At 34.6% G+C, this 12,651-nt stretch overlaps 1 protein-coding gene across 4 annotated transcripts in view; it reads right to left on the bottom strand.

Annotated features, from left to right (window-relative positions):
* CNGB3 (cyclic nucleotide gated channel subunit beta 3) overlaps positions 1-11,615 on the bottom strand; it is a 70,485-nt gene extending 58,870 nt beyond the window's left edge. For 3 of the 4 annotated variants that reach the window (XM_039345443.1, XM_039345444.1, XM_039345446.1), the window contains exons 1-2: positions 11,437-11,615; positions 3,466-3,550 (exon numbers count right to left, since the gene is read on the bottom strand). In XM_039345443.1, the coding sequence (XP_039201377.1) occupies positions 3,466-3,550; positions 11,437-11,538 (187 nt within the window). In that variant the 5' untranslated portion in view covers positions 11,539-11,615. The remainder of the gene's footprint in view (positions 1-3,465; positions 3,551-11,436) is intronic. The other variant, XM_039345445.1, reaches the window with a different exon arrangement.
* Positions 11,616-12,651: the final 1,036 nt, after the last annotated feature.

The raw sequence follows: 12,651 nt of genomic DNA, 5'->3' as shown, positions 1-12,651 counted from the left end.
CAAAAGATACACATTCCTGCTTTGTTTGATGGTATGGTCATTCACATGAAATTATTCTGGCTTCTAAATAATAATTTCATTTAGACCCATTCAATCTTTACAGTTTCCAGCAACAAAAAAGAAGCTTAGAGGTGAAACTCCCTCAAAATAGCCACAATCCCCCCCTTCTGCCAATATTGAGATTTTCAACAATATTTGGAATAGTTTTGACTCAGCTGGTGCATCCTTCAAGGCTACAAATTGAAACCCGTTATGGTTTAACATTTGTCTTCCTGGGACAACAAATATCTTCTTATACTTCTCTACAGTTTTGATTTGTTTATCTTAAGGGCTTTCTTTTAAGGAGAAGAAAGAAATCGGGTTATTGATCAAACCTATAATGCTCTTACTTTCATGTCCTTTTATCTTTTAATGAATATCAAGGCTGATCTGCTTTGTGGAGATTGTCAATTCATTTTATTGAAGATGGCATGAAATCTGGACAAGCAATATTCCTGGTACTTGTTGTTTCTGGCCTGAATTCTATAATACCAGTCCTTGCTCACTGGAACGTAGTAGCACACATCACGATAAATATTCACTCCTTCAGTTTGTTGTTATATAGGTACATTCAATCAAACATTGTTCTATTCAATGATTATGTCATTGTAATATCTTCTATATAAGACCATTTTTGATGTGGTTTTCAGAAAATAGGCTTAGTATATGTGAAATGTTTATAACAGAGTTGTGCTCATTTTAATTGCCTTAAGAACAATTTTTCTAACCACAAGGTCATTTCAGGGACAATGTAGCTATATAGTATAAGCATGTTCATGCTTTTCAGCTGTTCAAGAATATTAGCATAATAACCTTTTCCTTCTAAGTCATTTTATATTGTATTTCAGCAATTATAGAGTTCTAGTTGTATGGATACTGCCTTCCTATTTTATGAGTCTCTAAAAGGTTCAGGGCCCTTCTAATTAAATAGGATTGATATGCAGTGCAAAAACTGTTGCACATGCATTGTTGTGTAGGCTAATATAGAATACACCTTCCAATCTGCTTCATCTTTCCATACAGATTCATGAAGATCAGAAATAGACTACACTTCTTTAGTCAACCATATTATTTCATTAGATGATACCTTCTGTTTTCCATATTTTTTTTAGCTAGAGCCTTACATATTTTGAACTCCATGGTATTAGCTTTCTGCTGTTACACAGGGTAGAACATCCAACAATTTCCTCTCCCTAAAAGACTTTTTACTTGTTTGGTTACTTTTTATTTTTAAAAAATACCCTTAATGGTGAAACATCAAAAAGAAAATAAAGGAAAAAACCCTATAAGACCAAGAGGAAGAATTATAAAGATTATAAAGTAAAAAAGAAAACAAAACAGAAAAAAGTTAGTAATTCAAATGAATCAAACCTGACCAAAACAAATAAAAAATGAACGAATAAATATAATCTAACAAAAAATAACAAACAAAAGCCAGCTTGCCTAAATTCTAATTAACAGGAAAAAATCTAGATAATATATAGATATTAAATTAAAAAAATAATCCTTAATCTTATCCTTAATCTAAATTTTATAGGAACACATTACATCACCTTCTGTATTTTAGGACAAAAGACTATTCAAAAATAGATAACAAACTCGTATCCTAGATCCTTTAAAAAAAAATCAAGACAATAAATTTCTTTCTAGTTATATAAAACTATCTTCTTTTCCATGTCCTAATTTTTAGAAAGCCAAGAATCTGTGAGATAATAGTTTCTATATTTTAGTAGTAGCTTAATTATTACATAAAATATAATACTATACTCTAATATTTCAGAAATAAGTACTTAATTGTAGTAATTGGAATCCAAGTCAACAATACATTTATTTTTTAGAACCTTCATATTTCTTGTAACACCAACATAACATTTTTAAGGTCCAAGAAACATGAAATATTTTCTGATGAATTAATTTTATTTTTTTAAATCACAAGAAATGTATTTCATATCTGTAAACTCCAAAATTGGATATTCCAACTTTTCATTCCACAATTCAGATTTATGACTAGCTTTCATTTTGCTTTTTATTATTCCTTAAAATTTAGTTGATGATTCTGTTCAAGTATGGCATTTTGTCAGGAAGTCAAACTATAGGGATTTCAGACTGCTAGACTGAATACATGCTTGAATTATATATATTGCAAAGCAAATATTGTAGATAGGCTATAGACAACAAACAATCTTTTAAAAAACTTTAAAACGACCATTAGAAATCAATTGATTTAAATAGTTTATTTCTGGTTTAACCTAAATATTCCCACCAAAACATCTTTGCTAGTTTCAAATGTGAATTATTCCACAGTGTCTTATGTGATTTGAGATAAAAATGTAACCAGGTATTCACTAATAACCAAATGTGCCTGCAAACTTTCAAAGCTGGAAACAAAGATTTATGTCAATATTCCTGGATGCTAAAACTTTACAAGATTTGAAAGATATTGCACACTTACTGTCCAAATAAACACAAAGAAGAAAATAATTAAGAAAAATCACATTCTGTCTCCCCTCCACAAAAAAGGCCTTAAAATAAAATTTTAGGTTTCATTACATTTAATATTTAATTCAATATTTCCATTTTGAAATATTCCAGCTCCAAATTATTCTTGGCAGTTTACAATTAAAGAGAAGTAAAAAGAAAATACCAAAAATAAAAAAGAGAATACAACCAATCAGAAGACAAGCCCCATAAAACAACATGCCCCAAAATACCAAAAACCAAAGGACTGCCATCATCATAAGAGGCTTGCTTGAACTGATCTGCAATAAACAACTCTGAAATAAATGTTTGTAACATAGGAAAATATACCTTTGCTTTTAAAAACCTTCATCCTTTACTGAATGGGGACTGTTCATTATTTCAATAATGCAATCTCCATAGTTTTAAACTGCTAGTGTTTTCAAATAATTAAATTCTGCATAAATAGCTCCAACGGTTCTGTAAAATTATACTTATAACTACTTAATGAATGGAAGTCTTGGGAATTAATAGCTATTACCTTAATGACAATGTGACGGCCTACATAGGTCATCACCTGGGAGACTAGTGGGATTACCTATGCAGTTGCTTGGCCACTGTGAAAACAGATCGGTGGAAAAGATGGGCCAGGGGTCTGATCCAGCAGCTCATTGCTTACGTGTTTTATGTTCTTAATGTAGCAACAGTTCAACATAGGTAGAATAGATGGAACACCTTTTATAGCTTGGCTAATAAAAAAAAAAACCCTACTAAGTAGAATCTATTCAGCACTTAGGTACAAAACTACTGAGAAATCTCAGGATTTTAGTTCTAGTCTAGGAAGTTGACAAAATATCAAGAAAGAAAGCAGTGTCAACCACTTCTGTGCTATTGTCAACAAATCTACATGTCCATGCATAATTAACACATTACACCTTTTTTTTCCAGCTCTCAGTTTATATTACTCACTTCGTTGCTTGGGGACTGATTGTGCCATGTTTTCTTCTTCTTTTTTCAAGTTCCCATTTTCAACATCATTTTTCTTATTTTTTTCCTGCCCGAAAGATAACAAAAGTACTCAGGGTATATGCACAGATAATAAATTTTGAATAAAATCATCATTCCAGCACAGTAAACAAGTTTTTTTAAAAAAAATAACCTGTAATCTATAATTTGCCTATCTATATAGCTGAATATATAGAATTTACATTGCTTATTGAATTGATTTATGCTCTCCATAAAAGTTATGAAAATGTTCACTATTATAATCAGAAGACACTGGATTTCATAAGATTGGACCAATTCCTATGAAACAAATTATTGTTGGTGTAAAATGTGTTTATTTATTTAAACGATTGTTATGGCCTCTCCATCTTAAAACACAACTCTGGGCAGCTCACAACAATAAAGTTTCTGTTACTTTTCTTTTTGCCTCTTATAACCAGATTCATTCTATTGCTATTTGCGTCATTGGACTTATGTAAGTTTTTATTGTTCTCTTGGTCCAAGACTATGAATCAATTAATTAAACAAATAAAAATGAGGAGGGAAATGTAGAAACACAGGGACAAAAGAAATCCAACATGTTTCTTTATTTCATTGAAATAAAGCTGGTAAAGGGCTTGGAAAAGATAACTGACTCCAATGAGGAAGATATTGCCCCATTTTATTGATATATAAGAAGCATATTGGTAACAGAGACTGACTTTTATGCTATGTATTACAAGATAAGTCAGAGTTGGGAGCATTTTTTTCTTTTTTCAATGACTGATAAGACCAACAGCTTTCCCGTATCAACATTTGTGATGGATTTCCTGTCATTGATTTTTAAATGCCAAGTTGCTATGGAATTGGGTAGAGGAATAAAATAGAAAGACTGGAGGTGACAGAAATATTTAGTTTTTCAGTAATATTTATTTATAGGTGTTTGCTAGAATTAATCAGTTGTCTCAGATAGTAGATATCTTATGGGTGAGGGCATCTGCCTGGCAATTCCCCTCTGCCTTTAGTGATCTGCTGCCTTTAGCTGTAAAGAAAGTCTTCTTCCATTGCCCTGACTGAGGTAAGATTAAGTGGCACTCCACCTGTTTTGTCCATCTGGAAAGTAGAATGTGATATTTGTCCTTTGCCTCAAGCAACAAAATGCTTAAGGCTGGTCCTGTTTATCCTGTGAATCTTCACATGCCCCAAGGCTTCTAAGCAAAAGCCTTTTCTTCTCCCCTAAGGCTAACTGCACTTGGAAGAGGCAGTTGGGAACACAAAAGAACATGAGGAAAGATTCAAAGTAAGAGCATCTATCTTGATGCTGAGGGAGAAGCATGTTTGCTAGGTTTCATGAGACAGAACACCTCTATAAAGTAAGACAAATATTCATATCTCTGTCTATTCCTTATCTGTATACTATTAAAGCTCTCATTTCTGTTGGATATTTGTAACTATTAAAAAGGAAAGCTGCATCATAGGTCAAAGCTTTGTCAAGGAAGGTACTTCAAATGGGATAATTTACAGAATATTGGATCTCTCTACTCCCAAGGAAATAAAATTTGATATATATATTTTTGGCCACTTTAGTGCTATTGTGTGGCTGCTGTCATCCCATGATCTCATTTTCAGTGCTCCATGACAGGTTCTTACAAGGCAAAGGGAAAGCCAAAAGAAACGGATAGGATTACTGACACTCTTATGCACATTCTCACCTGTCCATTAGCAGACTTTGCTTGTGGGAAGCTTGCAGGGAAAAAGTCAGTGGAGAAATGGTCTAGTCCATGGGTCGGCAATCCAGATCCCATGTGGCTCTTTGAGCCTTCTCCTGTGGCTCTGCCATTTGCAGAGAGACAGACATAGACAGAAAGAGGCACTTGCGCTTCCCTTCTCTCTCTCTCTCTCTCTCTCTCTCTCTCTCTCTCTCTGTGTGTGTGTGTGTGTGTGTGTGTGTGAAAAGGAGAGTGGTCTCACATTGTTCTCGGACAAGCTGACAAGCTTATTGGGCAGGGCTCCTGCCTTTGCTGTGTCTCAGCAGGAAGCAGTAGAAAGCAGAAAGCAGCAGCTCTCTCTCTCTCTCTCTCTCTCTCTCTCTCTCTCACACACACACACACACACACACTGAGTGGGGGAAGATGACTGGCAGATCAAGGGCAAGAGAGAGCCAGCCCAATAAGAATGTGTGTCAGCTTGTCGGAGAACAGCATGAAGAAGCCAGCTTGCCAGGTGAGCAGAAGATTGGAGAGAGGGAGAGAGAGGGGGGAGTGAGAGGGAGGGAATCAAAGAGAAGGAGAGAGAGAGAGGGAGAGAGAGAAAACTCATGCACAGCAGCCTCTATTTCTTTTTAATTAAACTCTTCAATCAAGCTCCCCTCCTCATGTGTGTGTGCGCACAAGTTTTGCAGCTCTCAGTGTTTTCTTTTCTCTGGTAAAATGGGTCCAAATGGCTGTTTGACTGTTTAAGGTTGCTGACCCCTGGTCTAGTCCCTTTGTGTTTGTTCTGCACCAGCCACTACACACTTCCTTGCTCCCTCCCACACCTGGTGGCAGCCACTTACCTGTCTGATGGAAAGGATGGAATGAGGGAGGGATGGATGGAAGGAAGGAGGAAAGGAGGGTAATTTTTGATGCTGACTGCCAGCTTCCCTCCAGGAAACTCAGTGCAGAAGCCATATGAAGATTGAACTAACTCCTGCTCTCACTGATTCCCCCCCCCCCATGCTCACGGTCATTCTGTTTTTCTATTTAGGTAAGGATGTATCTCTGAAGCATTTACCCAATGGGTCATGGGTTATCTAGTTATGTCTAGTTTGGCCATTTAATCTTATTTGAATAATGTATGGATTATTTAAGAAAAAATTGATTATCACTGAGAATTAGTGATGTAGTAAATGCTAGGCTAAACATTTGTATTGGTGTAAGGGTGAAATTAGGATTAAAGTTAATCTTCTTTGTGTCTGATGGTAATGTTTACTGTCAGTGTTAACACTGGACAAGTTGGTTAGTTTTGTGGTGGTCCTAGGTCAGTGGTGACGAACATATGGCACGCGTGCCAGAGGCGGCACTCAGAGCCCTCTCTGTGGGCATGCGCACCATGCCCCAGAGATGGCAACTCTTCAACCAGGTGCCCACTAACTCACCAAGGTCCCACATGGCTGGATGCATCCCAGCACGGCTGGTTTCCCTCCCCTCCATCCCATCCCTTCTAGCCTTGCACACTCTCCTTTTCCTGGGCATGACCCACTGCATTGCCTCCTCAGCTGTCGGCTATCCATCCAGCTCAGAGCAACTTCTCTGAACTGCTGGTGTGGGCTGCAGAACCCCAGAGTGCACCGGTTGAGGGGATGGCAGGCTGTCAGCCCCATGTGTTCGCTGGCCTCTATGTGCGGGGGGGCAATGGTGTTAGGCAGAAGCCGCCCCGGCCCCTGCCTCGCCTTGCCCTGGGACAATGGCACCCCTGCTCTGCCTGGCCTTGCCTCACTCTGCAGAATGAGTCTCCTGTCCACCACCCCATCTGCCAGAGATCCCCTGGATCTTCCCCAACCCTGCCCAGCCCCCCTAGGCATCCCTCCCCATGAGCAACATTGAGGTGACCATGCCCACCTTGGCCACACCCACCCAGTCTGCCATGACACCACAGCCATGCCCACCTGGCCCCTGGTGATAAATAAGTGGGTTTTGGGTTGCAGTTTGGGAACTTTGTCTCTAAAAGGTTTGCCATCACTGTCCTAGATTTATATTATGGGTTTGTATTATGGTTTGGAATGAGTATTGGAGGAAAAGAGTTGGGTAAATCTTTATATTGGTATTACCATACTTACGATTAGGGATATGCTTGAGATTTATAATTATATTGGGGGGCTGGAATTAGGAAACTGGCTTATTAGATTTATGCTATTTGGATTGCACGTTAGGTTAGCATATACATATATTAAAACTAAAATATCTGGGGAAAGTTAGAACTCATTTTTCTATGTTAAAATTTATTGCAGTAGTCTTAGGTTTATATTATTGTTTAGTGTGACTTGACTGATTGATTATGTATCAAGTCAATGTCAGTTCTTAATGAACACATAAATATATATTTTCAAGGATTAGTGATAAAAGGTAAATATTTTTATTAAAGTTTATGTTATTAATGGTAAGAGATTTATGATAATGTTTAATGTAATGGATTGTAATGGAATTTAATTAATGAGTGAGTTTTGATGGTTTAAATCTAATTGTATGGTTAAAAGTAATATATAGTCAAAAATTAATGGTAACCTTTATGTTACATTTAAGTATAATAATCTTAGGTTTGTGATATAGTTGGAAATAAGCACTAGAGTAAGGAGTAGGGTAAAGTTAGGGTTGGGTTAGAATTTATTAAGGCTTATGGTTAAATTAATATCAGGGTAAATTTTTATGGAGTTTGGCAATCAGTTTTATCTCACATTTGGGAGTAGATAGGCCATCAGATGCTTTCCATACTTTTAGATAGTAACAATAAACACATTTATTGGGAAATATGCTCTCTTCCTTCCAATAAAGTTATCCATTTCATAAGCCTGTTTGGGATTACAGCCTTAATTAAATGACTTTAACCAACAGAAGCACAGCTTCCTTTGCTCACAAGGAAGCAATTAAGAGGAACAGCTCAGAGCTAACTACATTTTTTTTTTTTTTTTGGTTCATCCTAGTGGTACAGTTAATCAAGTTGTTTTATGGCTCTTTGGTTTGTATAGCTGGTCTACCAGATTTACAGCAATCCAAATTGTCTTGATTGTTATAACAAAGGATACAAATGCTACTCTTTAGCTTCTTATTAAATTTATAAGTAGTTGAATAATCCTTTAAATTAATCTAAGATTCCTTTAAAGCAACAATAAGGAAAGCTGTTAAACGAAGTAAAAACTTTACATTATAAATTTATGAAACAGGACTGTCAGCTTCAGATCTTGATGTTTAAGATAAATTCAAATGCCATTGCACTAATTGCTTTTTCCTCAGTAAGTAAAGTTTTTATGAGTGCTGAAAAGGAAACTAGCTTCAATACAGTGTTCCAATATCTCAGGGTCTGCCATAAAGAAGAGGGAGTGAAGCTATTCTCCAAAGCCCTGAAGGCAGGACAAGAAGCAACGGATGGAAACTAATCAAGGAGAGAAGTAACCTAGAACTAAGGAGAAACTTCCTGACAGTTAGAACAATTAACCAGTGGAACAATCTGCCTCCAGAAGCGGTGAATGCTCCAACACTGGAAGTTTTTAAGAAGAGACTGGACAGCCATTTGTCCGAAATGGTATAGAGTTTCCTTCCTGAGCAGGGGGTTGGACTAGATGACCTCCAAGATCCCTTCCAACTTTATTATTATTATTATTATTAAAATATTCACTGAATTAGACATTAGGAGCAAGGTTAAAAAGTTGATAAATTACTGGCCTTCCATTTGAAACAGTTACTACAAAATAATATTATTTCTAATATTAGTACTAAAATGATTTATAATATTAAAAATTTCAGGGCAAAGCATGTGCCTTATTTAATAGATCAACATCTCTTTTTTAAAATTATACTTAATTGCATAATACTGAGTCAAATGTACCTAACCAAAAAATCCCCTCAATGAATCTGTCTACTTTATCTCACCAAGAAATAATTGAGTCCAACATATCTACAAATACAGGGAGAGCTAGAGCTTCTCTCTAATGTTCTGCTAGAGAGAGAGAGAAATTCCTTGAGGATGGGCTCCAGTATGAGTCCATAAGCTGGGAGACTAAACGTCTGGTCCCTGTGACCCAGATTGGATCCTGCAATAGGAAGAGCTCCTGACTGTTATCCATTGAATGCTATAATAGTGCATTTCTTTGATTCAGTGCCTTTTGAGGCTTACAATTATGATTTTTAATAGTTTCTTCTCCTTTTTTTCAGGTTTACATAAATGATTTAAATATGCTATTGATTATAGAAGCCCTTAACTGATTTCCTTGTTAAATGCTAATGCCAAGATATTGAGAACCAACTAGCATGCAGATTACAAATCATACTACCAATGATTTCTTACTGTCTGGAGTTCTAAAAGATCAACAAGTGTTTGATAATATTAAAATATTAATTAATATTCCAAATACACATTAAGAAAAGTTGAAGTTAGCAGTGTGATTTGACTAGATGTAGAAAAGACCCTTGATATGGTTAAAAAAATATTAAGCCAATTTTGGTCAAATGTGGCTTTCCTTTTTTTTAATTAATCAGATTAAGATGCAATATAAAAATTGAATTATTTCTTTGTCAGTGAAGCATAATTCTGATCTATTCATACGAGAAAGTTACATTTTGAGAAAACTGCAATTTAAAAATTCATATAATTGTTAGTTGGTTCTGGTAATTTGAGTTGCTGAAAGAGGAAATGGCAAAATTGCAATATTTTCATTTAAAATATAATTTGATTTCACTGTTTGGTTCAATATATATGCAAAAACTAAAGTTGCTGAACTACTGTTAATAATAGTATATGTTTTAAATGATTTTAAGCTTATGGTGTTTTTAAATAAATAGGATATTTAAGGTACATATTAATTATGTACAAGAGCTTAGATTGGTGATGTGGGATATTTTTTTTTACCAAATCTGTTAATAAAGGGTTTTCAAAATGTAAAATATTTTTTATAATCTGCATTAATCAACAAATTATTTCTTTTCATATATTGTAGACTTTCAGATAAGGTTTAAGAAAGATTAGTTGTTAGCTACACCGTATTGAAATTTGAAAATAGGAAGCAGAAACTTACCATGTAATTTATGCCATTTTTTGATTAATTTATCAGTCAATTAATAGGTATGATGTTGAAGTACCTACCAAAAATTTGGGATTTGAAAGACTAGAGATTTGCCAATTAACATGGAGTTTAGCAAAACCAACAAGAACAACCTCAAACTCAAACACCTTTAGTATAGAAAAGATAATGACACTAATTTTAGATTCAATGACCTATATCTACTTGTTGATTATAAACTGGCTGTCAATGAAATGTAAAAAACGGTCTTATTATGATTAGGATTGCATGATCTGTCTAAAATATTGGACTAAATAATATTTTGTCACTAGGAGTTGGCCAGTGTACAAGTTTGTATCATATTTAATGAAATATATTCCTGGTGTCCCCCCCCCCTTTTTGGTTTGCTTGACCTTTTTTTTACTTTTGTGTGCAAACACAATGAAATCATTATCATTGCCAACAATGACAACAAAGAGGGTAAGATTACATTAAAATGTGAATGCAACAGCTTAATTATTCTGTCATAGCATTTATTTGTTTATTTAGTCCATTTATAGGGCTGCCTTGCTTACAAAACATGACTCTGGATAGCTAGCATAAAATTAAATCAAACACAAACATCAACAAAAATAAAAATAACAAACACTAACTGCATTAGGGAAACAGTTGGGCTAACTTGCTTCCCTACAGGATGGCTTATGCTGTTACTGCATCCAAACATATTGTACCCAAATGAAATCTAGCTAAGTAATGCCTAACCTCTTTTCAACAACAGTTATGACACTAAAGTAAGATTTGTCAGGATTTTAATAATTACATAGAAGAAACAATTTTGCCACATTTTATTGTTACAAAGCAATCTATGCTATTAGGAAGACTCATATGAAGTTGAATTTTCTTTATTAGAGTTTATTAGAAATCAACATTTGGAGGCAGATAGCTATATCTATAACAACAGCTATAACAACAACAACAATCAATATAATGTCAATCAAGACTATATCTGGTATTAAAAGTCTTCAAATAATTTTCATTCAGTTCAGGGGAATTTATTTCTGAATAAGCTGTATAAAATAAGCTCGGCTAAAGTTGTATTCTAATTCAATTAGCAAACATTTGTAAAAGTCTGTGAATGATAATATCCAGTAGAAGTCTTCTCCAGAAACAAATATAATATCAAAAAAATGCAATCAGATACCTACCAGTGAAGGCTGTGATGATGGCTCTAGAGAGTTCTCGTTCACATTTTCCTCTGCTAATTTGGGTAGCACTTTGGTGAATTTTCGTTTTAATTTACTGAACATATTTGTTCACAGAGATCTGTAAAAACTGTGGTCATTTGTAATTAAATGCTAAAGGCATTTAACTTTTCTGACCAGTATTATTCAAACCAATTAGATGTTTAATCAGAGCTTAGTTTTGTAGAGTACGTCATAATCTCCTGCAAAGATAGCCTATCCAAGTGATTGCTTTTCTTGGCATAGTTTCTTTTTTTCTTTTTCTTTTAATTGTGGTATTACTTATAGATTTATCCTGAAAATGTGCTTTGAGATTTTAGAATAATAAAAAAAAACAACAACCAATGGATGCCCAATTATTTTGCATATCTTTTTGCTGTAGTATTACAGTATTGCTCAGCATCAATTTGTGGTATTGTGCAGATAAAGTTTTAATTAAAAATGCATTGAGATAAAGTGAATAAAGGAAAGTAGTCAATAATTTTGGGTCTCCATAATAATAGACTACATGAATTCATTAGAATTATTTTGTTTTGTTATTCTGATACATGTGCCTCTAAGAAAGGAAAATTTGTAAACTTGGGTTGTAATTATATAGTTTGAATATTTCAGATTAAAGATTAATACAATCCAACATAAACTATGTTAAAACTATATAAATTCTTTTGCTACAGTTTAATTACCCAGTTTGAGAAGAATAATATAGCCCAAACTTCACTGTGCTGGCTTATCACTTAAGAAGATAAAGCTCATTCAAAATGATTTATGTTTATAAAATCCTACATGAAGATATCAAATCAAAGATAGAAGTCTTGTATTCTATCTGCAAAATAGTTCTCATCTGCAGTATATGTATGATGAATTTTATCCACATTTGTTATATTTGGAGGGGCTCTAGACAGGTAGTCCTTGACTTACAACAGTTTGTTTAATGGCTGTTCAAAGTTACAGTGGCATTGGAAAAAAGTGACCTATGACTTTTTCTCACTTACGACCATTTGTGGCATCTTTGTGGTCATATGATCATAATTCAGATGTTTGGTAACTATCTCATATTTATGATGGTTGCAGTGTCCTGAGGCTATGTGTTCATCTTTTGCAAACGTCTGACAAGCAATCAATAGAGAAGCCAGATTCACTTAACAACCTTGTTACTAACTTAACACCTGCAGTGATTCA

The sequence above is a fragment of the Crotalus tigris genome, unplaced genomic scaffold (genome assembly GCF_016545835.1).
Source record: "Crotalus tigris isolate CLP2741 ecotype Arizona unplaced genomic scaffold, ASM1654583v1 scf7180000017952.28453644438:3035480, whole genome shotgun sequence".
NCBI lineage: Eukaryota > Metazoa > Chordata > Lepidosauria > Squamata > Viperidae > Crotalus > Crotalus tigris.
Note: the sequence above shows the minus strand (reverse complement) of the source record. Positions and strands in the feature narration are given on the sequence as shown.